Source organism: Lachnellula hyalina (genome assembly GCF_007821495.1).
Source record: "Lachnellula hyalina strain CBS 185.66 chromosome Unknown contig00005, whole genome shotgun sequence".
Lineage (NCBI taxonomy): Eukaryota > Fungi > Ascomycota > Leotiomycetes > Helotiales > Lachnaceae > Lachnellula > Lachnellula hyalina.
In genome coordinates, this window is record NW_022157119.1 from 306,882 (window position 1) to 327,389 (window position 20,508).

The 20,508-nt window shown below is 48.3% G+C and overlaps 5 protein-coding genes across 5 annotated transcripts; 3 read left to right on the forward strand and 2 right to left on the reverse strand.

The window, feature by feature from the left end:
* Positions 1-359: 359 nt before the first annotated feature.
* MRP10 (37S ribosomal protein, mitochondrial) lies at positions 360-956 on the forward strand (the record flags this gene model as incomplete). The annotated part of the gene is made up of 3 exons (XM_031146215.1): positions 360-480; positions 567-646; positions 870-956. The coding sequence occupies 3 exons, from the start codon at positions 360-362 to the stop codon at positions 954-956; spliced, it is 288 nt and encodes a 95-aa protein (XP_031009486.1).
* A 720-nt stretch (positions 957-1,676) lies between these two features.
* On the reverse strand, positions 1,677-5,227 carry scd1 (Rho guanine nucleotide exchange factor; the record flags this gene model as incomplete). Its single annotated transcript, XM_031146216.1, has 5 exons — positions 1,677-3,067; positions 3,113-3,259; positions 3,455-3,854; positions 3,902-4,444; positions 4,616-5,227. 5 exons carry the CDS (start codon positions 5,225-5,227, stop codon positions 1,677-1,679), a joined length of 3,093 nt encoding a protein of 1,030 aa, XP_031009487.1.
* Positions 5,228-6,257: 1,030 nt separating this feature from the next.
* Positions 6,258-9,094, forward strand: BTRC (F-box/WD repeat-containing protein 1A; the record flags this gene model as incomplete). The annotated part of the gene is made up of 2 exons (XM_031146217.1): positions 6,258-6,378; positions 6,429-9,094. 2 exons carry the CDS (start codon positions 6,258-6,260, stop codon positions 9,092-9,094), a joined length of 2,787 nt encoding a protein of 928 aa, XP_031009488.1.
* A 1,671-nt stretch (positions 9,095-10,765) lies between these two features.
* Positions 10,766-12,667, reverse strand: mtr_4 (N amino acid transport system protein; the record flags this gene model as incomplete). The annotated part of the gene is made up of 3 exons (XM_031146218.1): positions 10,766-12,032; positions 12,081-12,152; positions 12,207-12,667. 3 exons carry the CDS (start codon positions 12,665-12,667, stop codon positions 10,766-10,768), a joined length of 1,800 nt encoding a protein of 599 aa, XP_031009481.1.
* Positions 12,668-16,230: 3,563 nt separating this feature from the next.
* On the forward strand, positions 16,231-19,614 carry LHYA1_G001235 (uncharacterized protein; the record flags this gene model as incomplete). Its single annotated transcript, XM_031146219.1, has 2 exons — positions 16,231-16,439; positions 16,485-19,614. 2 exons carry the CDS (start codon positions 16,231-16,233, stop codon positions 19,612-19,614), a joined length of 3,339 nt encoding a protein of 1,112 aa, XP_031009482.1.
* Positions 19,615-20,508: the final 894 nt, after the last annotated feature.

Consider the following 20,508-nt stretch of genomic DNA (forward strand, 5'->3'; position numbering starts at 1 on the left):
CAAGACGCGATGCTTAAACAACAAGACCCGCGTCAATCAAAAAAGAATTCTTATGTCAATACTGTGAAAACTATAGACATGAACTTTAATTAACTGCCGTAAATGGAGTCTCTCAAGGTCTGCGCGTCGTAGTAAGGATGTCGAAAACTAAAGTTGTGGTGGGATACGGTACTGTACGGCTTTGTTTACATTACATTCAAGCAACGGCACGGCCCCTATTTAACACACACTAGTCCTGAAACAAACTAGCGCCAAAATATTTTGAAGCTCCCGGCAGCAGCTCGATATCAAACAGCATTGCACGATTGCACCACTACTTCTTCAATCAATTGTCCAAGTACACAGAACCAACAGACACAATGCCACCAAAGCCCACAACCTCGGTGCCAATGCGCCTGCCTCCGCTCCCTAAACTGCGCGTCCGCAGACCGAATCAAACCGATGCGAATCCGTGTCTGGCCTTGATGTCTTCCGTGCTCAGTATGTTGCCACCCCCCCCCCCATCTACATCCCCTCTCTACCTCTCTCGAATATCAAGACCTGAGGGCTAATGATGAGAAAAATAGCTTGCTGGGCATCATCTGGGTACACCGCAGCAGGATGTCAGGCTCTGGAGACGTCATTGAGGACTTGTATGGATACACCAGTACGTTATTTCCTCGCTTGTATTCCCATCCTGCCATTTCAACAGGAAACGATATAAAAGCGGTTGTGGATTTATATCAAGATTGTCATTAGAATTTCCCACAACTTTGAGTCCTAGAATGGCAAAATATACATGCAATGGCAAACGCTTTTGTGTTTCAATGGACCCTGGGTTCGAGGATGGGAGGGATGTGGTTAGATGTGTGCTAATATGTGAGAGGTAGAGACCAAAGAACTTGAAAAAGAATACAATTAATCACCATTTGTCGCGGATGTATCCTCAGATTGTTGGACCTAGGAAGAGGAAGTGAAGGGTTGATTGATGGAATGATGGAGGACCAACGTGGGAAGGACAAGAGAAGAGAGGGATAGGGAGATGAATGTATATCTAGGAGACAAGGAAGGGGAGCGGACAAGGATGTATGTTGCATAGATGGAGAGAGAAAGATGCTGTACTTTTGAGGGTTATGGGCATGGCGTATAGGTGGTGCATTGCATATACTGTACAATACAAAGTGTATTGAATGACAGGCTTGTTACGAGTATGATGTTCTGCGATTCCAGAACCTCCACTGCGAAATGGCTTAGATTTAAATCACTACAACATCAAGACATACATACCACGGGTCTCCATTTCATTGTCTACCACCATGCCTATCCCCACGCCTATTTATCACCACCAGCTCACCACGAAGTCATTGCACCCCCCCCCAAATGCTCAATCAAAATCATCGCACCGCAGAAGCCACGCCTTCCGCCCAAGTAATAAGGCGCTAATAAACACCAATCGTCAAGAAGCAAAACCAACCCCTGCACTGCATATCATGATAAAAGCCATCCATCCATCACTCCAAAAATTTCATCTCAAACGTAACAAGTCATAATGTTCCCCAGTTTCGCTTCAAAGTCTCAGAAGTTGATAATAAATAAAGGCCATGCAAAAAATGATTCCAGCAAAGTCCGTTAATGTGTCTATCCATGCAATAAGTTAGTAAGTTGAGCTCAGTTTCTTCCCCCCAAAAAATATCCTTCTAGTTGTCCACACCGAGGCAGAAAAGCTCGATCTCGCCAAGCTGCCCAGCATGGTATTGGGCTTTCTGTGCCTCCCTCCATTCCTGGAAGGCGATTTGAACGTCGTCATCTGATTCGATGGTGACAAAGTCACCGTCTTCGTCTCGGTAGCGTAGTTTCATTGTGCCTCTCGCTATGGCATTGTTGGAGAAACGGCCGACTTTGGCGTCGATGCGGTCGATAAGAGATTGGTATGTGATGTTAAATGCTACTACAAGCGTCACGTAGTTGCCGTCGCAATTCACCTTGACTTTCAGCTGAGTGGGCAAATTGTCACTGTCACCAGACAAGGCGCTTCCGAGTGGCGGTGACATGGCCCGACTATCTGCAGAACTGGTGGGTATCCCTATCGAATTGTTCCTGGCATATTGAGGTGCACCGTTCGGGTACTGACCTATTGGCATCCGCTCTCTCTGCGCCCCTGGTGACTGAGTGTTTGTCCTTATCGGCATCCCATTGGGAGAAGAATTCTGCGATCTGGGAATCCCAGAGTCGTACGCTGGGTGCAAATGCGCTGGAATACCAGGTACTGCCGGTACTTGACTACTCGGGGTGCCGTTGATTCGTTGTCGACCTCCTCCCTGACCGTTGATGTCAGGAGTACTGTAAGACCGACTTCGTTGCGCTGCTGCACTCGCCTGGGCCGATTGTGATGCCATGGCCGGAAGCGAAGGTCGTTGAGGTGTGCGCCCATTCATCTGGTAAGTATCCAAAGGCGTTTGGCTTCCTCTCGAAGGGGCGCGTGGCCCCGCCGGCGCTGTGTAGCGATTTTGATCCTCCCACGAGCCTAGTGGTGTTCCTTGGCGGGGGAACGGGAACATCGATGAGGCAGTACTTGTCCTCGAGGAAGCAGGCGATTCGCCAACTGGTGAGAAATAAGAATCACAACCACGTTGAGTTGGTGAGGGCATTGAAGTGTTTGAAGTTTGTAAACTAAGAGGAGGGTTTTGAAAGCCCATGGGAAATCGTGGAGGTGGAGCTCGCGCAATTCCGGCTAGTGATTGACTACTATCCCCCGTGGTTGATCTGGACCGTAAACTTGTGCTGGATGCATTTCGAGGCATTGGTTGGTTGGCGTATCCAAAGATTTGCTGGACGTTTTCATCCTCGTCTTCTTCATCTTCCTGCTGCGCGTATGGATTGGGCATGGCTGCCGTCTGGTCTCTCATCCAAGCAAAATCGGTGGCTAACGAATCAGGACTATTTCCTCTTTGCGCCGAGTTGGCGTGTGCGGTTCTTTGGTCGTGAACACCTGCGTACCACTTCTTCATTGTATCCTCATTGGAGAACCGAATGATAAAATTCTCTACTCCAGGATCGCCTTTCCAGAAGATCTGGATCGCATACGAGCCTACTGAAGTTAGCTGGGTTTCCTGCAAGGAAGCACAAGCCAAACCTTGTTTCGCCTGTGAGACAACATCAGTCACATTGGTCATGAAGATTCGGCCCTTCAGCTGCAGCTTGGCGTTCTTGTTGTGTTCCTTATTCTTGTTCTTATCCTTCTTGTCTTTTTGAGTTCCCATAAGCTTGTTTGGGTTTAATTCTTTGCAACACAAAAGTATTCTCTCGAAAAGGTATATCGTATACTGTTGATGGAAGGGGCAAGCAAGACCCAACTCGTTAGCAAATTTGAAAGCAAGAAATGGTTCATTGGTCTGGGGGTTAACGCCATTGAACTCATTGAGATAGATATTTGACGGAGCAAAGCTTGGCGATGGGTATCAACGCTGGTCATAACCCTCATCCTGAGTGCCAACAGATATTACTGGCGTCTCTGGTGATGCCGAGGATGAATAAGCCGGATCGGCTTCTAGCGCCTTGCGCCAGAAGGCCGGAGCTCCCGTATTTCGAACTGAAAGACGTCGGAGTGATTGAAGAGATTGAGGTCCTACTTCTTTTTGGACATCACTCTTCCCTGTGACTACCATAAATTGACCATGCATAAGGAGGTCTCCGAAATGATCGATCTGATGGTTCTTCCAGTCATCCACCCGACTTTCCAAGTCTTCTCGTGCTTCTCGCCTCAGCTCCTGGTCAACAGCATCGTTGGCTTCCCTCAGTACTCGATTGGATGCTTCGATACCGGCTGTTAGATCGGTTTTCATCGTTTCGTCTAGACCTCCTTTGTCGCGCAAGTCCTAGGAATGTTAATAACAGAACCGATACATCGCAAGTGGAAAATCACCTTCAAGAGTAAAGGGTACTTGACCAAACGTTGCATCGGCTTGAGAAGGAATCCATCTAGAGTATTGAAGTCCACGACAATAGCATGTTTAGCCTGTGATAACTTGGAGAAATCCCGCTTAGCAATGGCCGCGGCCTTTCGCTGGTTTGCAATGAATGGCCTATATATATTGAAAGATTCCTCGTAGTTGACAAAGGGCAAGCCCCATTGTTGCTGGTCCTTGGATTGAGAATTTGTAGTTTCGATTTTAATGAGAAATCGACGTTGAAAATCTAAAATGGCGTTGATGTTCAGAAAAATTTCGTGGACCACATCCCCCGGGACTACGCCATTTTGCTCAATTTGTTTCTTTAGATCATGAAGATTCTCGAGATCCTGGACGTATTTCCGTTCTGTATTAACCATTTCCGCAACCACATGGTCTCTGTAGCTCATCTTTTCCGAAACGGTCATAGCAGCCGGGTCTACACTCTTTTCTTCAACAGACAAGAGTTGACCGCGTTGTTGAGCTACATCGAGGACGAGGTTGATCACCTGTGTGACCTGATAATTGACATGTATAAGCATTTTCCTGGTATTTTTCTGGTTCGGTAGAAAGCAGGAAGCAAAGGTAAGTGGGGAAATGAGGGCAGTGGAGGATATGGGGCAAGTGTGCAAAGTTCTGGAAGAAAAGGACGCATTCCCACTAGCCACCAAGGGAAGAAATCAACGCACCTTGACGAAACCCGTTGTATCATCTCCAAAGAGATCTGAAAGAGCAAAACACTCCCCCGGCGGTACACCCAACTCGCCCTTTAGACATGCTTCAACGAATTTGAATGTTGCACGCTTCGCCCTTTTAAGTGGCGTTTCTATCTTCTCATCAAGATGTAAGGGTATAGGGGGTTGAATCGCGTTATATATGGTCATCAGAGGCGTTCCTTTCCGCAAACACCGCCATAGTGACGAGACTGGGTCCATATCCTCCTCATCCTCCTCGTTCTCTGAATCGTGTAAATGTACATCAAAGCCTGGGACTTGGGCCAGTCGCTGCCTAAGCTGTACGCAGATTTGGTATAGGGATCGGGACGCGTCGGCTTGTTGGTTAATGATATTGTTTGTTGCAACTACTGATCCGCTAGTTGGCGGCGGGAGCATGGTAGCGGAGCTGGCGAGAGACGAGAGGGACGTCGACGAAGAAGAGGTAAATGCGGTGGAGCCTGAGAGCTGGGACGATCTCGAGCTGTGGCTCATAGTTTGACTCAAGCCAGAGAGGCCGTTGGTATTTCTGGTGGGAAACACAGGCGCTGTGTTTGTCCTGGAGAGTGGTCCATGAGCATGAGCCATGTGGATGGCAACGCCGCCAGAGGACATGAACAGGGTAGTAGGATAGACTCCGGTTCCTTCATTAATTAATGAACGGGCGCAACCAACCAACCCCGCGAAGTGGACAGATTAGGGGTGTGCGATGAATGTAGTCAGACTATGCGATATGGCGGATGTTTGTTGCTGCCAGGACTGGAAGGAGAAGAAGATGGAGATGTATGCGTTTCTCGGTATCTAGGGCGGAGGAGAAGGTGGTAGTCGTGATGGAGGTGGTGGTGTGGTGTGGTTTGCGGTTGTGGATGCGTAGGATTGTGCCTTGGGCGATTAGGATTGATTGTCTGGTGGGTGTCGAGGTTTGGCGGCAGTTCTGTCTCAGAATTGGACTTAGCGGCTGAGGAGGAGAGGAGGGCGACTTCTTAGAGGTGGACGTGACAAGAGACTGAGTTATGCACATGCGCTCAATGGAAAGCGGTGAACAATGGGCGGAAGGGGCAGAGGGCAGAATGCAGAATACATAATCAATACCAACACTCCTGCTCTTTGATACATAGAACTCTCCATATAGGACGCTATTCCTTACCGTAATATCTCATACCAAGTAATACTGTATGTAATGCGGAGGCAAATGATCACCCTCCCGCCATTTTGTCTCATCTCGTCTTGTCTCTATCCATCCATCCCATCTCCCAAGGCCCAACGACACAGTAGAGTCTTGTTGTGGTTGTGACCCTGTGTGCTGGCCCATCTTGCCCTCATTCTACGGTCCTTCCTTCACCTCCATTGCATGGGCCCAAAACAAACAAGCGGTGCCTGATCCAGCAACAGGAACCGCAACTTCAGCCTCGTCCCGGCCCTGAATTAGGTCGCAGATAAACATTCACGCGTATCTACAAAGAGCAAGAATAACGGAAGCTTCCCTTCCCTAGTCCTAGTCCTAGGTACAACTGAACAACGGTGTACGGGTCCAAGGGCATCATCCCGCTTTCAAAACAGGTCAACAATCAACACCAAACGTCACTCGTTTCTCGATTTGGATTAGACAATCTTCGTGATGGCAACATATGAACAATCCCCTCAAGACGAGGGCTACAGCGAGGATCCATTGACGCTGGGCACCGCATCAACACCTGTTCCTCCATGGCTGGCTTCGATGAACATATCGGAGCGTACAGGTACGAATGGCATTGATTGACGAGGGAAATGCTGAGGCTAACTCTTCTAGAATACGTAATGTCCATCATCGATCATCTCCCTACTTCCAAAGTCTGCGAGATAGTCCAACGTCTTCGACCCCGGATCTATATAGATTTCTTTCAATACCTACCTACCGAGGTAAATCTGAAGATACTTGGCTTTCTGGACCCGGTCTCCTTGATACATACAGCCCAAGCTTCTCGCGAATGGATGCTGCTGGCTGTGGACCGGAAATTATGGGAACATCTTTATATACTAGAAGGCTTCCGAGTAATTCGCCCAGAAGTGTTGCATTTCGAAGCCGCCATCAATTCCGACAAATCAAGATCCAGCGGGTCGGGTGAGGAGGAACATGCGAGCAAGAGGAGGGCTACACCTCAGCGAATATTACCCAACCTACAGGCAGACGATGACTTTGAAATGGTGGATGCGGACATGGTTGCGCCTACACAATCCTCAATATTTGGGCCTTTAACAAGTGAACCAAAGGACTCATCGGTGAAAGAAAGCAGTTTGGATCCTGACGTACAAATGGCATCCCCCAGACCCATGTCCTCACCGAAAGCAAGCAAAATTTCCATCCCCAACTATCCTAGTAGACCTGCGAATGCTTCACATAGTCATCGAAACCACCGATTATCCACTGCTTCGACTCTAAATTATCCTCACGTCCCGACCCCCGCGTCTCCGATGTCGTCATTAGTGGTGGTGGATCGAAGTGATGGCAGGAAGAAGCTCAACTGGCAGTATCTCTATTCGCAGAGGAGAAAGTTGGAGGCCAACTGGGAGATGGAGAAATACACGAATTTTCAATTACCACACCCAAATCATCCACAAGAAGCTCACGAAGAATGCATCTATACCATCCAACATGCCGGCAAATATCTTGTCAGTGGCAGCAGGGATAGAACACTGCGTATTTGGAATTTGAATACCCAGCGCCTTGTCAAACCGCCATTGCGTGCGCATACTGGTTCTGTTTTATGTCTTCAATTCGATGCTGATCCGGAGGAGGACTTAATAGTATCAGGAAGTAGTGACGCTACCGTGGTATTGTGGAGATTCTCAACTGGTCAAATCATCCAGAGGCTGCGGAAAGCCCACCGAGAATCAGTTTTGAATGTCAGATTTGACAAGCGTGTTTTGGTCACCTGTTCCAAGGACAAGACCATCAAGATCTTTAACAGACGACCAATGGAACCTGGGGAATCTGGGTATCCAGATCCAAATCAAGGTGTCAATCCAGTCCCTATACACTTGAACAATTACGGCTTGAACCCCACACCCCTTTCTCGCCTACCAACCCTACCCGCCTACAGTATGCTTGGATGTTTATATGGGCATGGTGCAGCTGTCAATGCTGTTCAGATCTTTGGTGATGAAGTAGTATCGGCCTCTGGAGATCGTACTGTGAAAGTTTGGAATTGGCCAGAACGAACATGTACACGAACCTTGATTGGGCACTCAAAGGGCATTGCTTGTGTTCAATATGATGGTCGTCGCATTGTTAGTGGCAGTAGCGATAATGAAGTCAAGGTCTTTGACAAAGAATCTGGTCTCGAAGTGGCAAGCTTGAGAGCTCATTCAAACCTTGTACGAACCGTACAAGCAGGCTTTGGCGATTTGCCATACAGCTCCGAAGAGGACCAGGTAGAAGCTAAGCAGATCGACTATGAATATTTCAAAGCTATCGATTCAGGGACTCTTTCGGCACAGCAAGGATATCAGCGGGGTCGCCCCAAGAATGCGGGGTCAAAGAAGCCAGAGGATATCACTGCTTATGGTGCTAAGCTACCACCCGGTGGTGGGGGTGGTAGATTCGGTCGAATTGTTTCTGGGTCATACGACGAGACTATCATCATCTGGCGCAGAGACAAAGAAGGAGTCTGGCGGGCACAACACACCTTGAGACAAGAAGAAGCTGCACACATGGCATCAAACGCCGTAGCAAGAGAAGCCGTGGAAAAAGAAGCCTTGGCAAGGTCGGCCGGGAATCCACCCAGCGAGGATGAACCATACTTATCCATTCTCCCTAAGATTCCCAATACTCCAAATAGCGATGCAATCTATCGTCAAATAATCGAAATGACAGTCTCTCAAGGCCCGACCGCACTGCGCACAGCCCTACGAGATTATCCCCCAACGATGACGTTTAAACATCTTGGGGACACAATTTCGGCTTTGGAAGAAGGGACTACGAAACATGTCATGAAGTCGGTGGCGTTGACTGCCATTCATGAGTACCGGCAACAACAGGCACAACAAGCCACTGTTGCTGGCCCAAGTGAACAGACTTCGGGTTCGGATGATTCTATTGAGAGTGCGGCAGTGCAAGGTTTGACTGAAATGGCTCAAGATACTAGTCCTCGGTCAGCTACTCAAGCTCAAGCCTCGTCTTCTCAGCAACCTGTAACGACGCCCATGGATACAACGACAATTACAAGCACGGCCACTGCGACTACCACCACGCCTGCACCTCAAACTCAACCTCCAACCGCTGCTGCCATTGTACCCCCAACTGCACACCACCATCACCACCACCTCACCAACAACATGGCACGCGTCTTCAAGCTGCAATTTGATGCCCGGCGCATCATATGCTGTAGCCAAACGACTGTTATCGTGGGATGGGATTTTGCAAATGGTGACGAGTCAATTATAGAAGCTAGTCGATTTTTTGCTCCTGTAGAGTAATCGGTCCGCTTTTCTGGGACGAATGAAGAAGAAGAATTGAGCATTTCAAGTTAGATGAGAAGAGAAAACGGAAAGGAAAGGAAGGGGGTGTAGAGAGAATATTTATACAAGATGCTGTGAGGGTTTTTTAGCGTAGCGCATGGGTTGCATTGTATTGCATTGCGATGGATGGACTTGGAATGGGACTGGGGAGGAGATTGGGGATGAGCATAGCATTTAGCAAAGCTTTGGGTATTAGCAAGCTAGCAAGCATAGTCGCTCACTTAATTAATGTCTATACGGTACGGTACGGATATGATTGTATGTATGGGTTGGAGTTATGATGTTGGGTCGGCAGGCATGAATCGATGAATCAATATATAAAAAATGAAGAGAATTAATGTCATGCGCTGGCTGGGTTTTTGAATCCCTGAGTATCATTCAGAGCTCATGTTCGCTCCTTACTACGTGCTTGCTTCAATGCTTGCTATTTTTCCTCCTGTATTCATGCCCCGTTGCTCTGCATACCTCCATCTCTGCTTGCTTGAACATCATGTAGACAGCTGTGACCTGTTGATTGTGTTGAGGACTGGATGAGATGGGATGGAACAAGAAGCACTTACTCGCATCCCATTCTCATCCGCATATCTATCCCTCAAACACCATCATCGTCCCGAACCGATATTCTGTTTCCCTCCTTTCTTTCTTTCTCATCGTGTTCCTTACTTGCTATCAGTTACCATCTCTGCCTCCGTCTCCGTAATTCCGCTTGTATTTACTACGGGTAGTGGTAGAGGCGGGGGTAAAGCTGTCATTCTCTTGATAGTTATTTTTGTTCCGTTCTATTCCTAGGCTTATATTTAGGTTTCATCTTGTTGACTTGATGCATATAGCTGGTTGGTTGGTTATTGCTTTGTTTTTCGACCAGAGGTGCGGGTGCATGCATGGAGATGTGTATATGGTTCGTGATACCTCATGATCTCTCCATCTTTTATATTATGTACAAGTACTGTACGCTAGCTGGCTATCATGAATGATACTACTCTATAGATACAGCCTGTATTCCCATCGATCGATCTTTCGCCTTGCATTATGAATATGACTGTTCCTGGCTTTCTGGGGAAGGCCTACCTACTCTCTTTCCTTTGGTGTACAGTACTCGTATGCGTTCCACGTGAGTTGCCCTCGAAACCAATGCAAGTGCCGAGTCTGAGATCATGGAAGACTTCTCTCTTCAAATCAACCTCTGATTGATATCCTAACTAACTCCGTAATCCACGTATGATCACCTTGTGATATTGAAATATCATATGATGCTCTCGTATTGTCGTCGGCGACATCCGAGGCTTGGCTTGCTCGCTTCTTAGGTTCCGGGCCTCGGTAGTGTGGGGCCGAGGGTTCGCGTTCTTTGGGAGCCTCGGGAGCGAACCGAACTGAATCAAGAGCCGGAGGGAGGTCTGAATAACACTTTAGGGTTTGAGAGGTTGTCGATCAAGTAGACGAGAGGACGCTGTTAAGAGGGGAGGGATGGTAAATAATAGCAAGATTAATATTTGATATATCTTCTCTCATCTCATCTCATCATTACACATAATTAGACATTTACGTCCACAAAACACCCATTCCATCCCATCTCCATCTCCAACTGCTTCATCTAAGTCCCCTCTCAAAATTATACCACTCCAAGTAAGTCTAAGCAGAAGGACTCTTACACCCAAAACTCGTCGCCTGACTCGCCCCATCAAACGCACTCATCAGCCCCAAACAACTGCTGTAAATTCCCAACGCAGCCGTACAGAGCGCACCAAGAAAGTAAAACATATTAAAGCTGTTCAAATGCCACTTGACCTTAAAGCCCCGCACCCACCTCTTGTACCCCCGATCCACATAACTATACGTGCGCGTGGCCGGATCAAACTGCTCCTCGGCCGTCATGGCATCCTTCTGGATCTGGAATCCAAACGCCAGGATCGCGGGGAACGTGTACGTGAATTGCAAGATGCATAATGCGCCCACCAGCCCGGAAATATACGAGAATGACGGGATGGCTGCGCAGACTACAAATGCGAGTGCCCAGTATGCTGGCACCATGGCGACCCACAGCCACTTGCCAGCTGTGCTCGTAAGAGGTGGTGCGTTCAGCAGCTCTTGGAATACCTCGACGTACGCGACCTTGATTCCAATATTCCCATACAGCGCCGCGGCAATCAGCCCCGTGACGATATTCATGATATTCGTCGCTGTCTGCCAGGCGTATGGCGAGAGAGATTGCGGCGCGGGATTATACGTGTACTGGCCCTGGTACGAGTAGACGAAGATGCCGAAGAACATGTAGCACACGTAGATGAAGATATCAGCCACAATCACGCCTTTCCAGAAGTCCCACGGATGCCGCATTTCGCTCAAGAACGAGATGAAGAGCATGGCTCCACCGTACGAGTACACGGCTTGGTTTAGGCCGTTGAGCGAGCCCGTGAAGCCATTCCCACCTGTTGCGGCGCCGTTAGGTGGTGTGCCTGCATATCTGTGAATAGGGCCTGGGGCGAAGAGCGTGCCATCATCTCCGCCGTACGAGGCAGTGATAGCTTTGAAGTTTGGGGCCGAGTTGGCTGCTACGCCCATGCATATGAAGATGATGAGGACGTTGATCCAGACGGCGAAGTTGGCTAGCCAGCCGAAGCGCTGAAGGGTTCGAATTTGGCCGATGATCATACCGGCAGCCATGAAGATTACAAGGCAGGCGATGAAGCAGAGGTTTCCCTTCGAAACCTGGGAAATCGATTGGCCGTTGCTGAGAATGAGGATTGAGACGGTGAAGAGAAGTTGAATAGCCTGGAGGATGTTGATTCCGTGACGGGCCCACCTGCCGTAGACTCTGAAAAAGGTATCGGCGTAAGACTTCATAGGATATCTATCCGAGTCGAGGAACATGAACACTTTCCAGAGTTGTAATCCAGAGCTATAGTCGTTAGTTGCCGGTTAAATTGAAGTGTCTGATGTCACTTACTACAAGGCAAGACCGCCAAAGACGGTATAGAGAGCAATTCCTGGACCATAACCCATTTGAGCAAAGGCCCATCTGGATGTAAGTTAGTATAATGGCGACGAAAGCAGGTAGAAGCTCAAGACGTACGGAACACTGAAAGGACCCAGGATATCCGTGGTAATCAGGTAGAACACACTGCTCCATCCGGCAGTTCGAACAGCACGGCTTGCGTTCTTCCATTCGCTGTCAGTAACATTACCGAGGTTTCTGTCTGGGCTCGTGGTTTTTTCATCGAGCCCATTCTTCTCTCCAGTAGAGAGGCTCTCAGATGGCGTGTTTGTAGGCTCTTGCGTGCCCTTGGAGAATCTACTCATGATGACACTCTTGATAGTCTTGGGTCCCGCGGCGGCGACATGTCTCTCATTGGCCTCCTTCTCTTCAGCCCGAGTAAAGGCAGCATAGTAGGCATACTCTTCAAACGTAACGGTGTGGTCGTGACTCGCTTTGAGCAATTCGGTTTCAATTGGATGTTTGCCGGTCGCAACCACAGGATGGTCGGAGTTTCGAGGGTCAGCCTCGAGGGCAAGGGAAGAAAGGTTGGTAGTCATAAGGAGGTATTGGAACTTTCACTAGTTCCAATCGAAGTGCAGGAAGCAGAAGCAGGAAGACTGAAACAAAAAATGCCAAGAGATGGGGGGGGGAGGAGGGGGGAGGAAGCTGATATAGCTGTTCGTTCCTGGCTGGGACAAGGGGAGAGACAAGTGCTTCGTCCGCGGATGGGACTCCATTGGTGGCCCATGACCATGAAAATTACAATATGGATAAGGTGATTGATTTACAGGCATGTATAGATAGAGATAAACGGAAGCAGAAGCATGATTGGAGCAAACGGCTAAAATCTACAGACCGAAAGATCTGCATGCATCGTAAATCTGCGCCTATCTACGAAGTAGTTACCATACCTTGGGTATTTCGATTCATGTAATGTACCCTTGTGGCGCCACCCCAGTCGGTGGCGTTTCTGCGAGTTTGAGCAGAAGCTGTGATTGGTCAGATATAGGACAAGCGATGGTCTGGTGTGTGGGGACCTGCCTATATGGGAAAAGCCCCGCATCTGCTAGTCGTCTTCTCCATATCTCAAAGCTTCTTTCAAGCTTCTGGAAGCTATGACTACGCCACAGGAAAAGCTTCTTTCGCATTCCGAGCGACGGAATAGGACTGGCGGGGGAGACATATGGATACATGCGGATGTCCACCAATAGTAGTGTCGTCACCGGTTCCTTCAGTTGTTGAAATTGGGAAGCTATTACTATCTCTCCCGTACTTTGTTCGTAGCTACTGTATCGTCTCTAGCTGCCTTATGGAGGCTTTCAATCGCCACATGACCTTCCTATCGTAGTCGATTAACTAGACTCTCAATAGACGGGTGGTGTGACTGACGGGATATCATCCTCGGATCTTTTGCGAACGGGAATAAGAAGATAAAAGCAGGTAGGTAGGGACAGGGCCACCGCCCAGCTTGTTTGTGATTTGACAGTGTTTCCGAGATCCGAGCAAGGCTGCGTCGTGAGATGTGAGAAGGTTGCCGCTTGCCATCCTAAAAAGGGTTTGCGGTGTCTTTTAGTCATGCGTGGTAACATGCGGTCTAAAGAGTGATCAAACATGTTAGACAGGGCGGATGCTGCCGTACCCATAGTGTTACATGTTCGACAGGTAAGGTTATATATATATGTTAAGAATACTGGTAACATATACATGATATGTCACGTGGCAGTTACCCTAGCAACCGCTGTGATGCACCATGTGTATTAGGACACTTTGCAGTAGAGTTGCAACTTAGTTCTGTAGTCTACTGAATCCGATTCTATCACCACCTAGTTTCCCACCAGTCTAGTACAATCTAGCAGTCAATTCTCTAGTGCACTTAGGACATCTTTTTAATAATATATATATGTTGGAAATACAGCCCTCGCGGTATCAGGTGATGCGGCCGCTAATGGGCGCGTACGAGCATAAGAGGTCCTCGTCTTCACCTAGATAATAACTTACTTCCTTCCTTGAGTTAATATAGCCCCTTCAACCCACTCCCTCTGCGACGTCCCATCTGGTCTACGTGTTCTTCAAGAGTTCATGCTCCTAGGAGGCACCTAGTTCCGATACAGTTATTGATTGCATAGTCGTAGAGGCAGTAGAGTAGTTATTATACTAGAAGCAATAGTATTAATATTAGTAAGGATATTAAACCTATTGTTGGTATCACAGGATACCGCGGTAAATCACTTCGTACTACTAGCTAGTAAAAGGTGGTCTCGTTGGTTGATGTTCTTGATGTCTATCTAGAAGTGGAAGTGGGAGACGCGAAGAGGTGATGACCTCTTCGCTGACCAAGCTACGCTAAATCACATGACTGGGAAGATCGGGATCGGGATACAGCCCTTATCCCAATACTTATCATTATCATTTTTAACTTAATCTTAGCTCTACTGTAGAATTGTATTGCAATATGGTAAAAGCGACCGAAAACGCTATTACCAGCTACTGAATTCCCAGGAAAAGCATAGCTAATCCATAGGTTCGTAGGGGACACCACGTACAGGTGTTGAGTCTTCGTCCCCCAGTGTTATATGTTCGAATACCTAATCAATTAAGATGTCATGCAGAAGGTTCAAGGTTGGTAGAACGTGATACCAAGTGTCGAACCCCTTTTCGGATGAGAGCAATTAATTCTCGTGATACAGTCAGTACAAAGCACAACAGTGACAACGTGTTCATATAGGTACAAGGCGGGAATGCGGACGGCATACGTTGTGGAAGGCTTGGATGAATGTTTTAATGTGCTGTGCGAGTCAAAGACTATGTTGTGTTACCGCATTGTACAGTAAGACCTTGAGTTGTGACTGTTTATAGTCAGGTACGACATGAAATAAAAGTAGTTTTATTCAACGTGCATCAGTTCTAGGGATTTGTTGTGGATGGTTCCACAATGCATGTACAAGTAGTAGGTAGGTTTCCAGGTGAGAAGGTAGTAGTTGGGGATTAGGGGGGGTAAGGTAGTATCGCAGAAAGCCATGGGAATATATCCTCTTGGAGTCTCAACCCCGCATCAGACCATCCTTCAGCCTCGTTATCAATGGCATGGCATCTAGGATGGTACAGAAGGCTGTTTCAGGCGTGACTTCATCTTCTCTCTCACACTCTCGGGTAGGAATCAGCGATAACGACGCGCTTTAGCATTAACGGCTCGAAGATGATAGGTAACATTACCTATGATATAAGGAGAATATCCTCATGCTACGAGCAAACAAAATGCCCTGCACTTTGCCATATTCTTAATACGAGACATGCACGCGGTACTCGCGACTCGCGACGCGGTGTCTCAATCTCTACAAGATCTACTATCCTCTACAGACTGCAATATCAAATTCTATTCCTCATTGGGCGACATGGTTGATAAGTGTGATATTGATATTGAGCGGCGTAGATAACATGAGACAATCGAGACCTTGAAGCCTTTGATGGCCCGTTTGATTGGTACTTGGCAGCGTAGACGGGCGTAGGTACTAATGAGGCGGCCCCAGGATACTGATTGCTGGTGAGGTGCAATTTCTGCTATCAGTCTGCACGCATGCTGTACTGTATTGAGGCAGTTGTGCTCTGATGATCGGTATGTTTGCCCATCTGTTATGCTGTACCGTCTGTTTGCTGCAGTGGCTGGGATTCAATCACTCACCCAGCCAATCCATTCCATTCCATTCACGAGTATTTATTTGGGAAGATATGGCAATGATAGTCGGGGCTGTACAGTACCTACCAATAGCAAGACGCGTAAAAACAGGGGATGCTATACTTCCCTTATTATTGGGGCCGCCCCTACGTATTAAGTCTGGACTTGACCTAGAGTCAGACGGTGAGGCACGATACCATACGATGCGGTGTAGTTCTAGTACTCGAGGTGAGGATGAAACGGTGAATCCTTGGTGTTGATATCTATCTATACCTTAGAAAAAGGAATACCGCCCCTGTCTGTACTGGACCTCGCTCTCACTCCTTGTCCTTTTTCCAAAACAAAAACAACAACACCACCAGCACTGCTACCACTACTACCACCACCAGCATCACCAACCACCTTTTTCTTACAGCTGCTGGATGTATGCCCATACCCATACTCACCATGGCGTACAACGCTGTAGAACAGATCGATCACGACGACCATAGTGACAGCGACCATGACTCGGGCCCCGTGCTTGCCTCTGCTTACCCGTCGAGTTCGCTTGCTTCACCAGTCTTTGCGCCACCTCTATCTGCATCATTGGGGCTATTTTTGGACGATCCGCAGGATACGAGCAGCCAAAACATTTCGTCCACCACAGGCACAACCACGTCAGCAAATGGCCTCGCCCATATGGTCCAATCAATTACTTCCAGAAGCACCAAAACAAGTGCCAGCTATGAGATGGTCGAGGGAGACGACTTTGCAGACGATGCCCGCAGTTCTCCCTTGTTCACCTCATACGAGAAGGGAGATTTCAATTCTGGAGGCCTAAACAAAACTACGCATACAGCACCACCATCAGCAACATCACCAAACGAAGGTGGTGCCAGTCCTCCAGTTGTTCCCTTGCACGTTCCACAACCCAGGAGACGCCTCAGTTCAGCCACAGGAACAATACCCGATACTGTTGCCAGAAAAACATCAGTGCGGAAAGGGGCATTGCAACACCCAACTCCGGATCTGCAGGTTCTGCAAGGAGCATACACGGGCAATATTGAGCATCTCGAGAGGACTGCAGAGCGACTGAGTATGACCTCCTCCATCCAAGACGCAATAAAAGACCTCCACGATGAACAAAAGCGCTCCGATAGCCGAAAATCTTCACTCCTCTCGAATCAGGGCATGGCGGCGATAACACGGCAGGTGTCAAATCATTCCTCCATTATCGAAGTCAATTCGGCTGCACGTTCAGGCGGATACTCACCTGCGGGTTTCATGATGTCTCCCGGAGGATCTTTTACAACGGGTGGAGGAGTAAAGCGGTCTGCCTCGAAGAGCTCGAGGTACGGTTCCCGTCCTGAACCGGAGATGGAAGGAAGACCACTCGATTCATTTGTCAATCTACCTTCAATTCCCACAAATTCGCCCATGATGTCGATATCTGCCTCCATTAACGAACAAGACGAAGGCTCTGCCACACTCACGCGACCGGTTGTCAACCTACTCGAGCGATACAATGGGGCAAGAGAAAGATCGGCTACCTCTGCTTCTACGAATACCTACGAACGGGGAGAGAAGATGTTTGCGGATTTTGATGGTGTTCACAATTACGAAGTGGATCCTAGTGAGCACCCAGAAACGCCGGAGCATCAACAACGGAGAGCATCAGGGCATGATCTGAATAGTCTGGAGAATGCACAGCAGAGAGTATCGGGGTACGAGTTGGATAATCCAGACAATATACAAAGATTATCGTCTGGGACCGAGTTGGATACGGCCCATCGAAGTGTGTCGTTTGCGAATGAGCTGGACATTGCACAGCGGAGGTTATCAGCTGGTAATCGACTGACAGAGGCATCTATGGCGAGACCGCAATCATATGCAGATCCGGATTCTGGCCAACAAATGGTATACTACCCTGCACCAGTGCCAATGATGCTCAATCTTCCTCAAAAACTATCCAAAGCTCCAAGCTCAATGGCGAGGAACAAGAGAAGGTCTCAGGTCATGAGCAATATCCCACCGGCAGCTCGACAATCGGCCATATGGCTACCAGATGTGTTGGAAGATGAGCAAGACTTTGCAGAAGATGTGGGCATTCATGACATGGAATACGTGCCGCAGCACCAGAGAATGACAATGGGGGGAAGACGGAGTACTCAAGATTTATCGAAATTACCTCCACAGCTACGCGCTAGTACATTCTTCGACCTCCCTGGCCCCGAGCAAAAGGTGGAGATGAAGGAACAATCCGCAGTGGCTACACTGGATAGTATCCTAGACGCGTCTGCTCATGCACCTGTGAGCGCTTTTACTGATCACGCATATGCTGGGCATCTCGGGGCCGAAGTCTACGGGCAACCAGAGCTCAGAAGAAACAGCCGGAGCAGTACACAACTACTTCAACCGACAAGCATTCCTAAGAAGCGCACAAGCTCATTCAACCTGCTTCGTGGGCGAAGGGCGAGCAGCAATGATTTACTGGAAACAAACAAGTTGAAGAAACGAGCGTCTACAATGTCTGGGGGATTGGATGAAGCAGGAGCTGTCACTCGTGATGAAGATGAGAGCAAGGACACCACTCCAATGACTGATTCAGAGAACGATCCACACTCGCGCGTAACAAGTAGTTCTGCTCTGAAGGGAGAGGATCCCGAAGAATCGTCAGAGGATGAAGGACAACGAGACGATGAAGAATATCACGGCGCCCCAACCACCCTTCTCGCCGAATTGCAATTACGAAAACAGCAGCAGAAGAAGCGAATCAAACCACTAGCCTCTGCTTATCCCAACGGTATGCATTCCACCCTTCTCCAACTCGACGCAGTCGCCCAAGTCGAGCAGCGTTCCCGAAAACAAAAACGCGTCAACCTAGCCTGGGAAGACCCCTCAGTTCAAGAACCAATGGACGAAGCAGATGATGAAGATGTACCTCTCGCGATGCTCTACTCTAAGAAAGACGCAGAGATAAATAGACCAATAGGCCTAATGGAGCGCCGCGACATGGAAGACAACGAGCCCCTTAGCCGTCGTCGAGACAGGCTTCAAGGTCGTCCACCAGGCGCCGGCCGCGCCTCTACAATGATGAACCTAGCTATCTCCCCTGCCGAACCAGAAGAAGAAGGCGAGACGTTGGCGCAGCGCATACGTCGACTGAAAGAAGGCGGGACCGCAAACAATCTTCCTGCCGCTCGCCCAGTATCCGGGGATTTTGCCTCGGAGATGTTGAGTCAGTTTGGGGATCTGAATGTTGAACCCGCGGGCAAGGGCAAGGAGAAGGAAACTGTAGTGCCAGAAGATGAGACGCTCGGTCAACGCCGTACAAGATTGCAAGCTGAGCGCGATGCGCGAGCAAAGGAAGTCGGATCGCTTAACAAACGCCGCAGTATGGCTGATATCCTGCAAGCTCATCCGTCGGCGGGCGCTGGTCAGCGCACAACGAGTTATGAGAAGCCAGTCGGTGGGTTACTCGGTATGCACGAGAAGGCACAGGGGCAGCGGGCGAGTACTATGCTTAACTTGGAAGCTTCGCATGCTTTCCCATCGCGAGTGCCGGCTGGTGGACACAAAAACGGGTTTATCAATCCTGGACACGGTGGTGGCATTCCTCAGCAACAGATTTACAACCCGAATGCCTACGGAGGACAATTCCCACAACCGAGCTTGGGGTTTAATCATCCGCAGCAAAACATGATGCCTTTTGCCAATCCGTACGCTGCAATGGCATACAACCCCAATGCGATGGTCATGAACATGACTTGGAACCCGATGATGGGCGCCGCCCCGCTTAACCAGGGGCAGATTGATATGGTGGAGAGGTGGAGACAGAGTGTGATGCAGTAATTTGTGCATGGTGAAGGGAAAGATTAGATTTGATAGTGAGCGAGTGATATGGGCGTTGAACTTGGACTTGGAATTGGGATGCATATTTAGCGGCATTGCATTGCATGGTGCTGGAAAGAATTGTTTGTCTATCTACTTTAATTGTATATATAGTAGAATGGTGGGATGAACTTGGACGATATTAGATTATAATAATGCTTTTGATCTGTTTGTCTGTTTGCATGTAAATGTGAGGAGAGGGGAGGGGGGTGGGTGAATAGGGGGTTTAGCATCAAGTGTAGGTTGCGAGTTGCTAGAAATGCGTAAATGGGGAAATAGAGGATTTATGCATGTAAGATAATAGTAGTAGATGAAGTAGCAAAGTAGGTAGAAAAGCAAGCTGGAACGCATGAGTCATGTTATAAGGTTCCTTGAGAGGAGTTGTGATAAGATTCCGGGAGATATACAAGATGACGTGTTTAGGCACATGGTAGTCTGTTCTAGAGATAATATGTTTATTTGGTCCTTCGTTTAGATACCGAAGCTACTTACTTATCTCTAAAAGCGTATTCGCTTTCCACTCGTCCGACTCGTACTCGGCTTTCGAGTCTAAATCTCATCCCGCGATGCCTGCTAAAGCGATTTTACTCTAATAGGAAACTGTTTTACTACAAAAGCTTCCCCTGAGACTTGATACGCTGTACTATACCCATGGATCCCATTATGCGTCTTGACGTAATATAGTGATTAAATTGGTAGATATGAATAGCTTAGGACTATTTACAATGTCCTGGGTCTATCCTACACACGACGGTATTGTGATAATGTGAAGTGTACCCGAGCTGCAAAAGCTGAAGGTCATATATACACTTTATTTCAAAGGAGGTCGTGTAGAAGTAGTTCTAATCCTGAATC